Source organism: Phoxinus phoxinus, assembly GCF_949152265.1.
Source record: "Phoxinus phoxinus genome assembly, chromosome: 25".
Lineage (NCBI taxonomy): Eukaryota > Metazoa > Chordata > Actinopteri > Cypriniformes > Leuciscidae > Phoxinus > Phoxinus phoxinus.
The window spans coordinates 8,745,337-8,763,984 of NC_136900.1; the positions used below are offsets into that span (position 1 = coordinate 8,745,337).

Consider the following 18,648-nt stretch of genomic DNA (forward strand, 5'->3'; position numbering starts at 1 on the left):
GTCACTACACATGTGGCTGTAAAGATATTACATCACTGCAAATGTGACTACATGCATTTGTTATTTGCAATGAATTTACTGATATTTCTAAATATTCCCTGCCAAACACAAATAAAGCTGGTAATATCTGAGGTGACAGCAGTACCTCATTGCTCTTGTTGAGGTTTCGGAGGTTCTCCTCCTCAATGTCCTGCTGCTTACGCAGGTGGTTGTTGAGCAACTCCTCGTGTAGGGCGCGAGCACTGCGCTCATGAGACAGGAGACGTTGAGACTCGTCTCTATCCTCCTCAAGCTAAACATACAAACACACAATACTGAGAAAACTGTTATGCGCTGGCCTTACCAGCAGGGGCCTGTCAAATCGAACAGTCTGCTGCTGTTGACCTGTTTGATGCTGTTCTTCAGGGCTCTGATCTCCAGTTCCAGACTCCGGACTTTCAGCTCGGCTTTGTGGCGCTCCTCGGCCTCTGCCCGTTGCTGCTCCTCTTTCCTCTGTAGCTGCTCACGGGTTTTATTATACAGCATGAGAGCGCTCTGATGTTTTTCCTGTTCCTGTCTCAAAAGGAACCTTTCATGAGAAGAGAGAGAGAGAGAGAGAGAGAGAGAGAGAGAGAGAGAGAGAGAGAGAGAGAGAGAGAGAGAGAGAGAGTCAATGGCACTGTGAGCATCTGACCTCCTTCCACATGCATGGAGTTGAGCTCACTTGAGATTGTTCATGTCCGTTTCCAGCTCCAGTCTGAGATGTTCTAGGCTGGACTTGCTGCCTCTGATCTCATCCAGCAGGATCTTGAGCTCGTTGCGTTCTTGCTCCAGTTGAGAGGTTTTATCCGCCAGACGACTGTGCCTGTCTCTCTCCCTCTGGATTGTGCGTTCATACTCATGAAACATGTTTTGTAGTTTCACTACGCTCACTGAGTCTGCAGGGTGGACATAAGACACAGGAGACTTAAGCAAACATCTTCATTTGCTGAACACCTGATTATAGGTAACTTAATAGTTTATTGGATCCGAGCGACTTACCCATATAGCTCGAGTCGAGCTGTTTGAAGAGCAGAGATGCGTTGCGGTATCCAGATACTGGAGTCTCCAGGTCTTCAGTGGCTGTGTCAGAAGACTGGGTGAGATCTTCAAAATCATCCGCCATCTCCAGCTCTCCAGTGCTCTGCATAGGAGACAATAAAAGTCAATAAAACAATGAGTATCCTGTGTTAAAGTCACCATAACACCAAATTTGTAAAAATAATTTATTATAAATGATTTATCAGTGCAAATAATTTTTTTAATTCATGTGCCCTTGTAATCTTTCATCAAAATCCCCTTCCTCTTGCAGCAACATCTCTTCTCTGATGGCATTTAATGTCAACAGGACACATGGCAACCTGTCATTCACATCAGATCGACCAATAGCAAACCACAACCATCCAATCAATTCCCCCCATGAACAAAATCAAGTCCCGCCCTACATTTGTTTTTGTCCCAGAAGTTGTTTCATTAAGATATGTAACAATAGGGAAGAAAAAACTATTGCAAATTCATGCTGACAAATATTTTCCTTCTTATTCTCAAAAGGTGCGTTTGGTAATCACTGTCAAAAACAAACACTACAGGGGTTACCTTATCAAGAAAGAAATTCACCTGCTCTTTCTTACGCCTGGAAGATGGAGACCTGTGAGAACAGAGGGGTAAGGAAGAGAAAACATGATTTTAGACACGTTTATCTTTAATCAGACAACAACAGTCCACCGGAGAGCAAGTTTGGTGCTCTAATATTAAGATATAATGCAGTATTCGTTTAAAACATTTAAATGTTATAACAAGGCCCAAATGGAATCTGAACTCTTTTGATTTGTTTTCTACACTGATTGTTGGGAAAAGTTGTGGAATTTTGTTGAACGATTTACACTTCATTTTTAGCATTAGCTAAAAAACGTATCAAATTATGGTAGAATTCTATGGGCACAGATTCTGTACAGGCCAAGTTATTCATCTAATGTTGCTGCTGTTATATTTTATAATGAAGCTGCATTAAAAAGCATGTAAATACTGCATGTATACCTCCTGTCCTCCTCCGACAGCTCACTTAAAGTACTATCATCAAAGACAGACTCGAGGTCTCCGTTATGGCGGGTCGCAGGCCGGGAGGGTTTTCCCTGCAGCGAGGGAGCTACACAGAGATTTCTCGCTTGGCTACCTACAGTTTTCTTTTCCTCCTCCTTTTCATCTTCCTCACCATGTGGTGGTGCCCTGTCAGTACTGGAGGTACACAGATCTCAACATGAAGTTGAAATTAAAGATTTAACTAAAATAAACAAATGCCAACTTCACAGCCTCCACATGGGAAACACCCAGAAAAGAAATAGAAATATCTGATGATACCAGAAGCAAATTCAGAGCGTCAGCAAAGACCTGATGGCTATTTTTGCTGCGTTTTCATTAGAATGAAACATAACAGACGGATAAATTAAAAATATAACACAATAGTTGAATACCATGGCTACAGACTTTGTTTTTGATTGCATGCATATTCATTAAAAATAGAATGAAAAAATAAATAAAAATCTATCAGGCTGTTAGCTGAAAGCTCTTTACTCTTTAAGTGTCCTAAGTAATTGTTTTTCCAGTAATGTTTGATGCTCTGTTTAAGCACACGGGATATAAGGAAAAAAATAAAATAACTTCAATAGCTATGTTTCCATCCAACTATTTTATGCAAATTTTGGGATAATGCATTTAAAAAAAACTGAATGGAAACATCAAAAAGCGAATCAATTCTAAAAATGTGCATAAAAATATATGTATGTGCTCAACAGGGGCACTTTTTTTATCTGATAAGAAGACAAAAACTACAATGGAAACACATTTACCCAATAAATCCCTCGATGCACAACAAAAAAACTCTAAGAGGTCATGATTGGATATCTGGACTAACCAGCGGACCAATCGCATCACAGCATCTCAAATGTTTGTTTGGTCATTCCGTTCCTAAACACTAGGCATCCGAACGGTCATTTATGATGTGCAAAAAAAGAGCAGCTTCCATTTTTATTACAGATATTTTCCATCCATTTCCCAGGAAGTGACTTTTTTTTTCTTGAACGCATGGGACTGAAAGGCTGCTTTATTTTATGCGATATTCCCATTTTGTGCATAAGTTAAACTTGCAACTTTGGATGATGAAAGCATAGTTTATGTGATCGGATGAAAAAAATTATTCTCCCTTCACATTAATTCCATCTACTGTAGTAATGTGACATATATACCTTCTTGGACTTCTTGACAGATGTCTCGGTGAAACACTACCCTCTCTTCCCAAAGACCTGCCGTCAGCCATCCCTTCCTGTTGAGGTTTTGGGTTCCCAGAGTTGGTGTCAGTTTTCTTCCCTTTTCCTTGGTCAAGTTCAGCTCGTCCTCTGGATCCTCCAGAATCCCATAAAGCACTGGGCTGATGTTCTCCCCTCATACCATCAGTCTGTTCCTTGCCACCCTAAACAGAAGATATTAAGGAAAGACAATTCTAGATTTAAACCCACTTCTGGGAAATGTTAATGCATTTATCGATTTAGCCAATTGATCATGCAAAACATTCATATACAGTCACATACAAGACAAAACTCAGCAAAAACACCACACAATACAGCATGTCTTCTTTTCTTATTTAAAAAGAAGCGCAAGCAACATGAAAACACTTCAAGCCAACATCAACGGAGAAGTTCCCGACCACAGAGGTTAAAAAACGGTGGTTGAAAACTCATCAGTTGAGACGCATCATAAAAACACACACTGACACTAGTATGACAGATCTTCAGGGAGATGAGGAGAGATCTTCAGACGGCTGAAGAAGGAAACCATCCTTGGCACACATGCACACGACAGATGAGGTGTGAACTGACGCCCATTTGTGGCTTCGAGTGAATCATTTGACACCAGTGCATTAAATTAACTGATAAATATTTAATAGAGTGACAGACTGAATTCAAGACAAGTGCTGGTCAGGTCACACTGACATCTTACAAACGTTAAGACCGATACAGGACAAGATGGAACAAGGGACCCCGTGAAATCAAGCTTTGTAGCCCGTGTCTTTTACCATTGTACTAACAGTTGAATCATTAATTGACTCATTTGCCAATGTAGCATCATACTACTGTCTAAAACGTTTATTGTTGCACAATGTGAACTCGAATTGTTGCACTACGTACATTACGAACACAGCCCAAATTTGCTAGGATGTGGTGTAAATTAAAAGGTGGCTTTTATAAATATAAAAAAAATGACAAAAAATGCACATAAAAAAATTACTAAAAATTAAAATAAAAAACTGAAAATAAAAATAAAAAGCCAATTCAAAATACTAACTCAACATTCAAAACACCATAAAGTTTTATTACAGATTTCATGGGGTCTTAAAATGCATGAAGAATGCAAATTATATGAAAACACTGGAATGAGTAGAAATGCTAGTATAAAAAACGCTGACAAGACAATAGGTCCGTTTCAAAAACTAGCGTGCTGCCTTCTAAAGCACAATGCTAACCATCATGAAACCTCACAAATGACTGATTTGAAGCATTTATATAGGCAGCTTGTTCAGTTCTGTATAAAATTGTGAATATTTACAAATTTACAATTACAATATTTAAATGTTTTTCTATGCGAATGCGTTAAATGCATCACGCTAAATTCAATGTATTGCAGGATTTGCACCATAATCACATATTTACAGATACAGTGTCAACTTAATGACAGATAAGCTTTTAAAATTACCCGTCTTTGGTAAAACAATGCGTCATTTCAAACAGCCATTATCTTTTTGATGCGTTAAAATGCTGTCTAGGTAGGCAGCTCACTAGATTTGGAACAGAGCTAATGATTAGCATAACCAGAGATAGGGAAGAGTTGTGTAATTTGGATGGTCAGCGTCTGGTCAGTATTATAAGATGACAGAATAGACGGTTCTGTTTTTTAAGCTGGAGCTGGAGCCGGACCTCATATTTTGAGTTTACATGAACGAAGAACAAGAAGACAGAGGCAAACCTGAAAGTCTTCATTTGTTTAAAAAAGTTTATCTGAGACTCCTCCCCGGGGTCCTACCTCAAGTCTGGACTTCCACAGGCCCTCGTCAACCTCATCGGAGTCAGAAGAAACCACTTCTCGAATTTGAGGTGGGACTTTCAGCTCATTCTCAGCAAGTAATGGGGGTCTGTAAAATTCTTCAGGTTCTTCTTCATCAATTCCAGATTCTTGTTGATAGTTTTCTTTGCTTTCACTATTAGCTCCCTCATTATCATCAGTGGGATCTGCTCGGTTCTCTGGCTGCTGGGCCTCATCCGTAAGGGATTCTGGGATGATTTGAGGGTTGTGTTGATCACTGGGAAGCTCTACATCGCTGACCTCAACACTAACCGTGCGGTGGACACTTTCGGACTGCGAGTCCTCCAGACCTGACTCTCTCTGCTCAGGGATGGGCAAAAGTATGGCACTTCTCGCCCGGGCGGCGGGCCGCACTATTGGCTCTCCATCTTCCTCACTGGAATCATCCTCATCCACTTCCTTTTCCACCTCTTTTATTTCCTCTTCATCTTTCTGTTGTGCTTGTTTCCATTCCTGCTCCAAAAGGTCACCCGGTTCCTTGTGCTCCAGTTCTCCAAACTTCTCTTTTAGTTCAGCCGCCACATTTTTGTATTGGGACTTGGTCTCCTTTTTTTCTGTCTCCACCCAGATTTTCTCATAGCGTTCCTCCCAGGGAATCTCATCAGTTTTCTCATCTTGTTCGTCCTCTCTAGGAGAGGTTGGGAGCTTCAACGGTTCATTAGATGGTTTATTTATGTTTACAGAAGACGTTTGTAATGCCTCTCTTGCCTTTATTTGCATAATTGGACAAAAGAATAGAATTAACAATGAAAAACTAAAACAAGTCTGGTTGATAAGGACTTCAGACCAAACTTAGGACACAAGCACGTGACTCGTGCCAACATTTAAAACTGTATCACTGTCACAAACACCACTTTTTAAAGACCAAATCCACAGAAGACAAACAACATATCACTGTAGTTTCCAATTATAGCTAAGGCAAAAAACTGTGCTTTCAACAATTACAGGAGAGTTTTCCAATTTTAAATAATTTATAAAAATTATAAAAATGAAAACCAGATTAAGCTTTTATTTTCATTCTTGAAAAGTGTCTGCAAAGTAACATTTATTATTATATTTTAATTTGCAGAGTACTTTGCAGACACGTTTCCCTGTGAAAATTAAAATAATTAAAAAAATATATATATATTGGCACATAGTTTGCAGACATTTTCAATAATGCAATGCTTAACCAGGTTTTCAGTTTTATTTATTCATTTATTTAAAATTGGCAGAAATTCTTCCATAGAGTTTGTTAAATGAATTACGCCCACCTGATCTGCATTTTCACTTGCGTCAGAACTGTTTTCACTCTCTTCATCTTCAGCTTTGGGTTCCTGCTGATGAACTGAAGAGAAATTCAGACACATATACAATATAAAACAGTGAACAGTGTATTGAAACCTGAATGTTAATCTTTACATTAAAGAGATTTACCTGCGTTGGGCTCAGTGACGTTTGGCAGTGAATTTGTTGTCTTGGCTGGACTGGAGGTGTCTGTATCCCAGTCTGATTCTGTGTATCAATAAACCATTTACTCAGAAATTCACCAGAAATGTTGATAATATGTTTCATTATCATAAAGATTTCTAGTTTTTCACCTTCACTCTCTGGCCTCTGGTTCGAGTCCAAGCGCAGTCGTGGCAGTGGTCGTGGCTTTGAGCTGCCGTTTGGATTGAGAGATCGTGGACTAGGAAGAGGTTGTGTGCTTGAGGTTGTGGGTTTGTTTCTCTCTGGACTGGCTTCTTCATGTTCCCTGGTGTCCACTTCCTGCTGCTGGGGTGTTATGGGTAATGCAGAAGCTGCCGGGCTTTCAAAGACCGTTTCCTCCTCCAGCTTATGAACTGGGAAGTTCTTACTGGCCTTACTGGTGGTGCTGGCGGAGTCCCAGTCTGACGCATCTATGAGAGGAAGTGAAAACAAATAAAAAATGCAAATTGCAAACCCAAAAGAGACCATCCTCACTGGCAGTGAAGACTTTTCATTGACATTCTCACTGGAGATCTTTCAAAATAAGCAGATTCACAAAAAGGTTTTTTTTTTGTATAAATTTTTTAGCAATTTTGCCATTTGACAGAAGGTGGAAAAGACCAGGGAAATGGGAAAATGGCAAGCTGAACTGAAACTTTTGCTGCCCACAGTATATGCACTAACTGCTAGGCCACGGCTCTGATATTAGCAAGCATCAGCAGAACTATAAATGTCCAACGAAGGTACATAGAGCACAAGTGCTTGAGTATCTGACCTGGAGGGCATTGGCGATTTGCTTTTGTGTAAAATAAGACAAAAACATGAACACATCAGACATACATTCAGCGCAAAGTTTAAAGATTGATTCAAGAGTGTTTTAGTGAAGCAAAAACATCAAGATTACCTTCAAGATCATCAGCATCCCCCAAACCAAGTTCTTCCATTAGGTCTGCAAGAACAGAGAATTTTATTCAAAAAGCCAAACTTGTTACAATATAGTTTATATACAATATAAAAATTAAATGATGAGATTACCTGTTTTCTTATTGGCTTCTTTTGAATCCATCAGCTTACTAAGAACAGACACTGGCTCTCGTTTGATCACTTTGGGCTGTGAAGAAAATGTTTACATTTGTTATTAAATTCAAAAGTTCAAAAAAATATTATTTACTTATATTTATACATTTACATTAACATTTATGCATTTGGCAGATGCCTTTATCCAGAGCGACTTGCATTAAGGGCATAAACATTTTTTTTTATCAATGTATTCCTGTAAATGAAATGATCTACTATTTTAACTACAGGAGTACATACATATTTTAATATAATATATTGTTTTATTACATCATATAATACAAATAATATTAACATATCAATATTAATATAACTATAATATTAATATATTTAACATTGCAGGAAAGTATTGAAATCCTTTGCATTTCCACCCTTTTTCTTAAATTAATTCAGCTGACTCTACTTAACATTGAGAATCCATTCAAACTTTGTTTTGTAGAAAATTTCAGTCTTAGGTGCGCTGTGTTGTATTCTATATTTCAAAACAAAATGTATGATTAAACTTTAAATATCCCCTACTGACTTGACAATATTTATCCTTCACAATCCAATCTTTAATGCATTTAACCCAAAAAACTGCATTGCAAACATCGGTTCTTCATTCATGAATACAAATCAACTTCAATAATTGAACTTATTTTAAAATGATGCTTACTGGTATTTCAGTTTCCTTCTCTTCTACATCATCCTCATCATTTCTTAAAACTGAAAGGCAAAAAAACAAAAAAATCAACTCCCCTAAAAACATATCAACGAACAAAGACAAGCCTACAAGTGGCGAGTGCAGGCATGCACATGCAGCGATGGAGGTCTCCCATGATGCCTGTAAACTGGGGTTTGAGTTCACAAGCATTTAAAGGAAATAATTCTGCACCATTTAGCTACAATGTTAATTTGAATGAACTCATCTTGAAAATATGAGCAACAATAATGAACCCACTTTAAGCAAATATTAGTTGAGCATCATGCCATGTCTTATCACATGCCATGAATGCACAGATGACAACAGACGCATAAGACAAGAGATCAAGATCCGAGGACAAGATGCTAATGTGACGGCTGGAGACACAGCAGGGGGTTATGGGTGATGATTAATCCAGCAGGACAACAGCAAATCATGAGGCAGATCAGAATGCCTACCCATCGGCCTGCAGCCTCCTGGCTGGCCTATACTTCTCAATAAATTAACCTCCCTCCCTCCTCTTACGAAGGAGGGAACGTATAAGAAGTCTACAAAAGAATTCAATGAGATTATGAAATGCAAATCTACAAATAACCTACATTATTTAGCATAGCATTCAAAAACATCTGTTAAGCAGAAGCAATGGAAAATGTCAATATTCTCTGCATATCTTTAAGCATGAAATGGCTGCAGAAGGCTACACAGACAAAGCTATTATGGTAGTACAATCTAAAATGCAATCATATTTTTATATAGTAAAATTTTCTTTCAAAAAATAAAAGCGACTGCCAATGCCATACATACCTTCAGTGTTCTCCTCACAAATACTGGACATGGATTTATGTGATTTGGCAGGAGTTTGTAGACCACTTGGCTGTTTTTTCCGTGGGCTCTCAGAACCAGACTGTTAAGTGAAAAAAGAGAGAATATACCAGAATGAAATGCAGTCACATGACCTTAGGACAGGGTTTTCCAACCGTTTTTTCTTAACATTAATAAAACAACTATATGTGCATCGATTAAATTAATTCCTAATTTACATATATTTAAATACTAATTATGTATTTTAAATACAATTTATCAAATAAATATAAATTCATTTTTATGTATTATGAATTACATTAATTTCATAATTAAATTAAATATACTTGTTAAATAATATAAGTAATAATTAAATATAACTACAATTTATTTAACTTATTTAATTTAAAGCCTTTTTGGCTAACTAAGTTGCATTGATATCACAAATCCACAACCCTTGCAATTCCATCACAAACCTGTAGGGGTTTTCTAACCACTGGTTGGGATGTGATGCTGTATGCATAAAATGGATTAATGTATGGAGAGTTCACCAGCTTTACTTTGTTTAAAATGCCTTGCGACTGACCTCTGAATCCCAGGGAGAGTCGTCATTTTCATCTTTTTCAAGCCCCAATTCGGAAAGGAAATCTGAAAAAACATGCACATCTAGTCAAATGTATTACTTATATATATATATATATATATATATATATAGTCACAGAATAAATGCTAAAATTCTTAAAGCAAAAATCCTTCAAACCATAAACTATGAAAATGTACCTCTTCGCTTGTCTTTGCTAGTGCCACCATTTTGAGCAACATTAGACTTTTCACACATTTCCTCCAGTTCTTCCCTCTCATCCTCCTCTTCTTCTACATCCTCCTCTTCCTCATCCTCTGTGGATGCCTCTTCCTGTTCAGAGATGAGTTGAAAGCCAACATAAACAGAGCATTTTGTACTCAAGGCACTCAATTTTTTTTACAATTCAATGAGATTAGATACATAAAAGAACAAAAGACGCAAAACAATTGGGATGAGCAAGAACAGATTTGTCAGGATTGCATCTTGAGTGCCTCCTACCCATAGCTATCACAGCTAGAAGCTATAACTACAAACGACAAGTCACCACCTCCTATCCACAAGCTACAGGTATCATCTAGAGTACCTGTAATGATCCATGCTTTGACCGTCTTTCTTCCATTACAGATTCGTTAACGGAGTTCTTCTCAAGATCTTCCTCATTACCATCTTCTCCATCAGAATCAGAAGTGAGATCAACTTCATCTATGACGGTATAGGGGATTTCTTCTTGAAGAGCTGTTTCTGGTTCTGGTTCAGTCACCTCTGTTAAACGTTCATCTGCAAACTCTACCGAAAGGTCACCCTCAAGATGAGAATTGGGGCTTGAACATTGAGATTCTGGATTCATAACTGCTTCCTGTGACTTTTGATCCAAATCCTGCGATATAAAAGGGATAAATGTTGAAGGTGAGGGACTGCAGTGTTGGGGACTTGGTGAGTGGCTTGAGAAACTTGAGTTTTGTGGACTAGTTGCAGCTGAATGTTGAAGGCTAGGACCAGCAGATTGCCTTGGACTTGACAGTTGCTTGGGACTAGGGTTCGTTGGGGATTTTGGACTTGTTAGAACTGGGCTCATTGCTTTTGAAGGATTTGGGCTACATGAATGAGATCTCATCAGGAATGTTTTTTCCAATTGTGCTGGACTAGATGTGGTGGAACAGTTTGGCCTAATGTTGGAGAGATTTGGAGACTGTGGTTGACTTGCATCATCATCATCATCATCATCATCAATACATCCATCATCATCTTCCACCATAGATTCATCGTCAGACACATCAGAGATCTGATCTATGTCAGAAGCTTTGACCAAGCCACTTGCAAAATCATACTGCATTTGCTTCACTTGGCTGTCGTCGTTTTGACTTATACTGTGGTCTTCATCACTTTGACCAACAATCATGGACACTGGTATAGTTTCACTGTCATCACTGTGTTCCATGCACTCAGGTTCTTCATGTAAACGACTCTGGGAAAGGTGCTCAACAGGTTCTAACAATGACCTTTTTGAAGTGTTGTCATCCTGAACCTGATGTTGATCTTTTTCTGCACTTGGCATCTCCATAGCATCTTTATCTGCTTCAGGTGTCCCAACACTTTTGTCTGAGCCAGACTCCCAAGAAACCTCAGGGCTCTCTGGTTCCTTCTGTCCCAGCAAGGTCAAAAATAAGTTCAGAGGCTTTTTCGTTTGGGCTTCTTCCTCCTCCCCAACATCATCCCAATCATCTTCATTATCATCTGCAGTAGTTATGGCTTTTGACTTAGGTGATGTTGAAGGAACATCCAGATTGCTGGTGTCAAGATCAGCTATTCCTTCATTTGGTCTCAGTTGAATTTCATCGGTTTCATCTTGAAATTGTGCATCTTCACATGCAAGGGTTGTCCCTTGAGAGGCCTCCACTTTTAAACTGTTCTTCCCAGTTCTCAACAGCTCCTCATCTTGATCATCATCATAATCATCATCCTCCCAATCATCATCACTATGGTTTTCATTCTTGCTCTCTATTGGATTTCTGTGTGATGTTCTGTCCACACTTGGTAAAGAAGTTGGACTTGGACTGTCATTGGGCCCCTCTTTGTCCTCCTCATCTGAGAATCTTGCCTCAACCCTGACGGCTGACACAAGACATCCATCCTCTAAATCGAGAATCCCTGGAATTGGACCTTCAAAAAGTGGCTTTTCAGGAATAGTTTCTTTCACATCCATTTTCTCTGGTGCCTCCTGTTCTTGATCTGTCCTTACCTCCAGAGGATTGTCCCCTGAGACACTGTCCTCCATCCTTTCCCGTCCAGGTTGGTTGACATTTTCAACAGCCTTATCTGATTGTTCTGCTGTACTGAGAGCAATGGTTTTCGGCAACCCAGGAATGTTTGTTGTCTCACAAGCCACAGCAGGATCCTCTTCTTCATCTTCCTCTTCATCATCTTCTTCACCATCCTCATTTTCATCTTCATCATCATCTTCTTCGTCATCATCATCATCGTCTTCTTCTTCCTCCTCCTCCTCACCTTCTTCTTCTTCTTCACCATCATCGTCATCCTCATCTTCATCATCTTCACCTTCTTCAGATTCGTCCTCTTGACTTTCGTTGCCTTCAATGTCTAGTTTACTACCAGAGGGCTGCTCTGTTAACTCGCTCTGCCCACCTGACACAGCAGGGTGGAATGGGTTGAATAAAAACAATATAGAAGGAAATAGTTAGACAGGGTACCACACAGAGACACTGTGAAGGTTACCTTATGGGTGCTGCTGAAGGGGGTGGAGCTCATCTGGGGTGTGTGGGGTAAAGAGGCAGGTGGGGTTGCTACAGGGGGTTGGAGGGAGGTGCTGCTGGAGGGGAGTGGTCTGGACAGAGGTGGGTGGTTTAAACCCTTATCCTCACTGTCCAGTTCTGACTCTGACCCACTCCAGGATTTGTCTGCATCCCGATCTGCTATGACTACAGACAGAGACAGCATATCACTGCACATTGTGGTGGCTGCTGGATAAGAAATACCACCTTTTTCTTTTACTTTTTGATAAAGACATCACCTCGTCTTATTTCTCTCAAATGCAACATGAACTATACAGTTTTTTTAGACTAAGTTGATTTTAAGCAGCAAAAAATATGATACCATTTTTGTCAGATTTAAATTGGGATATGAAATATGTTACTGAAACTAGTTTGGCCAATTTAATCTTTCCGCATTCAAATTGGATGAGATATATATATATATATATATAAATCTGCCAAGGAGCCTTGCCAAGATGGCTGCCAAGTGGTCTGTGTTGCCCTAAAATGACTTTGCTACAGGGCAGGGGCTTCAAATTACAGCACAGCCAAAATTCTTACAAAAACATTCAAAATTAAAACTTACCTTCTATTTTTTCCCTTTTCGAGGTGCTTATGAGTTTCTTTAAATTTACTTTCGGTTTCTGTAAAAAATACAGAGATTACAAGAAACTGATATAACAGTATTTTCAATCAATATCACGTTATTCAGAACTGTTTTCATGCACAGTACAACAGAGCTCAGAATACCTTAGGGCTCAAATCTAACTCGTCATCATCATCTGATGAAGGCCAGGAATCAGCAGCACCACTTTTTGATGCTCTGCAAATTAACACATTTTAGTGCTTGATAAACTTATTGAATCATTTGTAGCTGCTGTTATCACCCATTCCTGTCTGATATATCAATGACATCTCACCTGCTAATGGAGTCTGTGTGGGAAATATCCTCCGTATCTGAGGAGAGAAATATGAAAGAGTTTACCTGCACTTAGGACAAAATAGAGCCTAGTCAATAAATAATCCATAGCAGGTACAAGCATTTTCTTCCAATACAGCTATAGATCAATTTATCAAGATCAATTCACAATTATTCATTTGTGGTGAACTGATGCATTCCTAGAGACCTATTCACACCAATAAAGTATGTTTTTGTCCAGTTTCCCCCCTTTGTTTGACCAATCGCCACCTTGGAATTATAAGGTTCTATCTGCATTCTGACTGGTTTTGAGATATTGAGCTTTAAAGTTTTTGCATTCCATTCGACTGTGTAGAAAGAACCTTTTTTTATTCTAAATAAAAAGTTCCAAAATGTACACAACTTAAAAAAAACATCACATAATGTAAATAAGTTGTCACAGAATAAGAATATGTGAATAACTCAATTTTGACAAAAATGTCAGATAGAACCTTATAATTGCAAGGGGACGCAATGGGTTACGACCATTAAGCCTTTAGGTCACGTATCTAATAATCTATTAAATGTTCTATATACAGTAAATGCAGCACAAAATAAGTGGCATGACAAGTGATTACTGATAAAGTGGGACTTTATTTTATATATTTATACTACAACAAGAAATCTGTTGTTGTCAAATGTGTTTTATTGTACACTGAAGAATGCTAATGACTGGATTTTTTCATTAAGTCTCGCCTTTTCATTTCGATCTTGGTGCGAATAGGTCTTTAACCAAGTATGCAAGCGTACAACACACAAAGAAGGATAGCTCCTATGTCATGACACACCATGGTTTACCATTCAGCAACATGAATGCACTCATACTACTCTTATATTGTGTTTTAAACTCTGAGATGGTAAAGAATGATGCGTCTGATCTACAGCACATCAGTTGGCACACATTGGCAATACCTTTCCCTGCTACTGCAGAGCTGCTTCCTGCTGCTACAACAGATGAGTGTGAAGTGGGAAAACAGAACTAAATCAAAACACCGCACTCAACAATGCAGGAATACAAACGTACATATTTATGAGCACAGACGACACTGAAAACCATTTTGCAAATGGTCTTACCATCTTTATCCAGAGCTGGCCCTCCCAAAGGCAAACCGGCCACAATACCGCCTGGGCTGCCGAGGACGGACGTCTGTTTCTTTTTGCTTGCGGTAAAATGGGAAGGTGACTGAAGGGATCTCCTCTTCGTCCCATGCTCAATGATCAGATGTGAACATCTGGAACAGATTGAAATGAGCTCCAACATGCTTCAAACAAAGCTGTCAATGTCTGCAGTGCATTTCCATTATAATATCAAAACATTGCCAATTTAACATATTACCATCACCTTTTTAATATTCCTAAAAATCTTTACAGTGCATCAAAATTAGATAATAGCAACACAAATCACCAACATTCATTGTTAAAGCAACATACAAACTTTGTATTTAACGTCAAATGGTGAGAAAGCCCTTACGCGTGGTGTCCATTCATGACGGCATAATCATCAGAAGACCATCCCTTATCATCTTTCACCATGATGTCGGCATCATATTGCAGGAGCAAACGCACCATGCTGATTTGTCCATTGCACGCCACTATCATCAACGCAGACCTTAACAATGGCAGAAAGAATGTAAATCAGTTTTGTGATAGCTAACTAAAACCAAAAATGCTAAAAAAAAAAAAACACTTATTAAACTTTTAGCTTTTTTACATGTTCTTGAGCATGAAAAAGCTCTGCAAAGATACAAAGCACAAAGTCCCTCCAGCGGGAGTTATTCTCTATATCAGTGTCAGTGTTTCTGAACTCCCTGAACACGCCTCCATTGTAGTCTTGAGTTTCTTCCGGGAACAAACACGTCACAATATTCATAATTAAAATTATTCATACAGAGAATAAAGGGACGGGGCCTGGTTGAGTTAGTTAGAAGTGTGTTGAAACTGGAGGTTATGGTAAGCGGCGGGGCATTTCCCAAACACGCTTGAAGCTGTTGACCAATCACAACACACTGCTCCAGCCGACCAATCAGAGCACATTGTGCTTTTCTGAAAGAGGGGCTTCATAGAGACAGGAACTAAACAGAGCGTTACTGACAGGCTGGGAAGAGAGGAGCTGCAACAATGTCAAATATGGAAAGAATAATGTGTTTTTAGAACATTCAAGCATGAACACCTATTCTAGTAGAGCCAAAAAAAGGGCATCTTTCTTACCGTTGCTCCTGGTTCTTGACATTAACATCTGCTCCCTCTTTCAGTAAAAACTCTGTCATGTCTGTGTGGTTTTCCATCACAGCCAGCATCAGTGGAGTGTTGCCATCCTGTCAATCAAAACAACAAAACATCTCAAGACTGGATTGCATGAACTAACCTTTCAATGTGCAAAACAATTATTTTTGGTGCATCCTGCCAGAAGTTGTTTGACCCCCTTCTGTCCCAACCAACGTTGTGAGTAGGCATGTATAGTGTATACTACGCAGTGCACACTATGTAGCAAGTTAGTATTTCTCCATTCTGGTGCCGCATAAATGACACTCTTCACATTTATGTGAATGTACACCTTTGTGTGTGTACTGTTAATACTGTTGAAGTTTCACCTTGTTCTGTGCATTGATGTTGGCTGAGTGCTCCAGGAGCTGCAGTGCCACAGGTAAGGAGGGGATGCGGGCGGCCAGGTGCAGTGCCGTGTTTCCATTGATGTCCACCAGATTGGGGTCAGCCTCGTGTTCCAGGAGCAAAGACACAGAGCGGTCTTGCTCACACTGAACCGCCTACAAAGCCAAAAGACACATGCATGACCACATACAGTACATAGCTGTCAGCATTCATTATATTCATACGATTCACATAATTCCACAAGAACAAACCTTCATCAAGGCGGAGCGATTCTGATTGTCACATAAGTTTAGCTTCACTTTGCTCTCCACCAAAAACTGAACGACATCTGTGTGTCCGCAGGAACAAGCGATGTGCAGCGCAGTTCTGTGGGCAAATAAGTTCAAGTAAGATTTTTTTTTTTTTTTTTTACAAATTAACTTTTGTTCAGCAAGGATGCATGAAATTGATCAAAAGTGACAGTAAAGACATGTATAAAGTTAGTTACAAAATATTTCTATTTCAAATAAACACTGTTGTTTTAAACTTTCTATTCATCTAAGAATCCTGTAAAAAATGCATCACATTTCCCACATATAATAAACAGTTTCCAACATTGATAATAACTGAGCATCAAATCATCATATTAGAAGGATTTCTGAAGGATCATGTGACAATGGAGTAATAATGCTGAAAATTCAGCTTCGATCACAGGAATAAATTACATTTTAACATATATTCAAACAGAAAACACATATTATTTCACAATATTACTGTTTATTTTTGGTCAAATACATGGAGCTCATGAAACAACAAATTCATTAAAGTAATCGTGCTCTTGTGAATGCGCGATGGAGATAAAGTGGTAAATTATGTTTTTTTGCAGTACTCAAGTACTCGCATCGCTTCATAAAATTAAAGTTAAACCACTGGAGTCACATGGATTACTTTAATGATGTCTTTACTACTGTTCTGGGCCTTGAAAGTGGTAGTTGCGTAACTGTCAATGGAGGGACAGAAATCTCAGATTTGATTTAAAAGATCTTCATTTGTGTTCCGAGGATGAACGAAAGTCTTACGGGTTTGGAACAACATGTGGTGAGTAATTAATGACAGAAATTTTCATTTTTAAGTGAACTATCCCTTTAAGTCTAATCACTGTGGTTGGTTGGAAAGATTCTGTATTTTCTATAATACATTTTGCTTCGTCCACTACAAAGTATATCAATGATTACCTGTTTTCCTTATCCAGCTGATTCAAATCATTCTTCTTGGCCAGCTGTCTGAGCTTGACCACATCTCCGCTGAACGCAGCCTTGTGGACCTTCCCGAGGTCTTTCTCCTTGACGTCGTAGCTGGCCGACAGCACGCTCGCCGTCTCAGAGGGACTCGGGGAGCCCTTCTTCTTCTTGAAGTTGAATATTTTCTTCATTGTCGGTGACGGCACATCTCCATCAGCGGATTGTCGTTCACCTGACGTTCAGGCACTGGTCACCTTGCATGTCTCGCCCATCCTCCAAAAATAAACCCTGCAAAGAGGATTAGAGTTATTTAATAATGACAGAGGCACAGGTCAGTCTGTCATCTGCACGTTCAGTCTAAGTATACTCATTCAAAATAGACTGTACAAATAAATGCTACCTTCTTTAAAGTTTATTATAAAGCCCACACCTCCCTTTTACAAAAAGTAACACTCTGGTAATATCAGACAGATGGTAATATCATGGTATTTTGGTACTGCCATATTCATATAGCATGGGGCTGGCAAGGCACTTTAAAAGACCCTTTTTAAAAACGTGGTATTACCATGGTACTTGTTAGTAACGTTATATCATTGCTTTTATTTTAAATAAGCTATAAACCAGCAAACTATATAAAGTATCATATTAGAAGCAAATGCGACACACATAACATACAAAACACGGTTGTTTAGATAGAAAAGCAATACATTTATATGCGTTTAGAAAATCTTATAACGTTAATCACCTCAACATGTTAACTTAATCTGCAATTACAGGCAGGCAAACAACCTGGCGAGCTTACAAACTCACCTTCATTTTCGTTTCATTGTAGGGCGTCTGCCAAGTATATTTTAAACGAGAAACAACACGAAAAAGTGTTTAAAATTATGTTTGCTATCGAGTAAGACACATCGGGTTTGCTCAAACGATGAGCCGTTTACGACGTTAGCAAGCTAGCTGCTTCTGTTACCATGGTAACAGTGTGGATATCGTATTTAATCTTAATAATTCATTATACATTTGTGTACTGCGTAATTACGGTTGAGGAATTTGGAGGACTGTTCTAAATGCATTTTAAACCCGACCTAGTGTTATGTTTAATAATATGAATGATATTATTATCAAAGCACGGAACTCGTTATGTTTTGCTCTGTTTTTACACGGAATGTCAATCACGGGAACGTCACAAAGGAGGCGGGACTTCAATGCTCTCATCCTGCATTGGACGGTTTGAATCAATGACAGACAATTGTATCCTCCAATTAGATCACAGCTCGTCCTTTTCTACGCCTTCTTGATTGTGATTGGTCAAATTCGTCGTGACAGGCAGCCGTATTGTTCAATCACAC

General features: G+C 38.9%; 1 protein-coding gene across 5 annotated transcripts in view; it reads right to left on the bottom strand.

Moving 5' to 3' along the window:
- The window catches only part of ankrd26 (ankyrin repeat domain containing 26), a 33,596-nt gene extending 15,101 nt beyond the window's left edge, over window positions 1–18,495 (bottom strand). Inside the window, exons 1-30 of one of the 5 annotated variants that reach the window (XM_079603873.1) lie at window positions 18,110–18,486; window positions 17,294–17,587; window positions 16,331–16,445; window positions 16,061–16,234; window positions 15,678–15,784; window positions 14,941–15,078; window positions 14,544–14,701; window positions 14,382–14,414; window positions 13,432–13,468; window positions 13,262–13,334; window positions 13,098–13,155; window positions 10,327–12,386; window positions 9,941–10,073; window positions 9,747–9,808; window positions 9,164–9,263; window positions 8,333–8,382; window positions 7,636–7,711; window positions 7,505–7,549; window positions 7,376–7,396; window positions 6,732–7,031; window positions 6,568–6,645; window positions 6,405–6,478; window positions 5,092–5,859; window positions 3,261–3,484; window positions 2,056–2,253; window positions 1,615–1,666; window positions 1,021–1,162; window positions 704–917; window positions 385–568; window positions 146–292 (exon numbers count right to left, since the gene is read on the bottom strand). In XM_079603873.1, the coding sequence (XP_079459999.1) occupies window positions 146–292; window positions 385–568; window positions 704–917; window positions 1,021–1,162; window positions 1,615–1,666; window positions 2,056–2,253; window positions 3,261–3,484; window positions 5,092–5,859; window positions 6,405–6,478; window positions 6,568–6,645; window positions 6,732–7,031; window positions 7,376–7,396; window positions 7,505–7,549; window positions 7,636–7,711; window positions 8,333–8,382; window positions 9,164–9,263; window positions 9,747–9,808; window positions 9,941–10,073; window positions 10,327–12,386; window positions 13,098–13,155; window positions 13,262–13,334; window positions 13,432–13,468; window positions 14,382–14,414; window positions 14,544–14,701; window positions 14,941–15,078; window positions 15,678–15,784; window positions 16,061–16,234; window positions 16,331–16,445; window positions 17,294–17,490 (6,018 nt within the window). In that variant the 5' untranslated portion in view covers window positions 17,491–17,587; window positions 18,110–18,486. Of the gene's footprint in view, window positions 1–145; window positions 293–384; window positions 569–703; window positions 918–1,020; window positions 1,163–1,614; window positions 1,667–2,055; window positions 2,254–3,260; window positions 3,485–5,091; window positions 5,860–6,404; window positions 6,479–6,567; window positions 6,646–6,731; window positions 7,032–7,375; window positions 7,397–7,504; window positions 7,550–7,635; window positions 7,712–8,332; window positions 8,383–9,163; window positions 9,264–9,746; window positions 9,809–9,940; window positions 10,074–10,326; window positions 12,387–12,476; window positions 12,680–13,097; window positions 13,156–13,261; window positions 13,335–13,431; window positions 13,469–14,381; window positions 14,415–14,543; window positions 14,702–14,940; window positions 15,079–15,677; window positions 15,785–16,060; window positions 16,235–16,330; window positions 16,446–17,293; window positions 17,588–18,109 lie in introns of all 5 variants that reach the window. The other 4 variants (XM_079603874.1, XM_079603876.1, XM_079603875.1 and 1 more) reach the window with 4 other exon arrangements.
- Window positions 18,496–18,648: the final 153 nt, after the last annotated feature.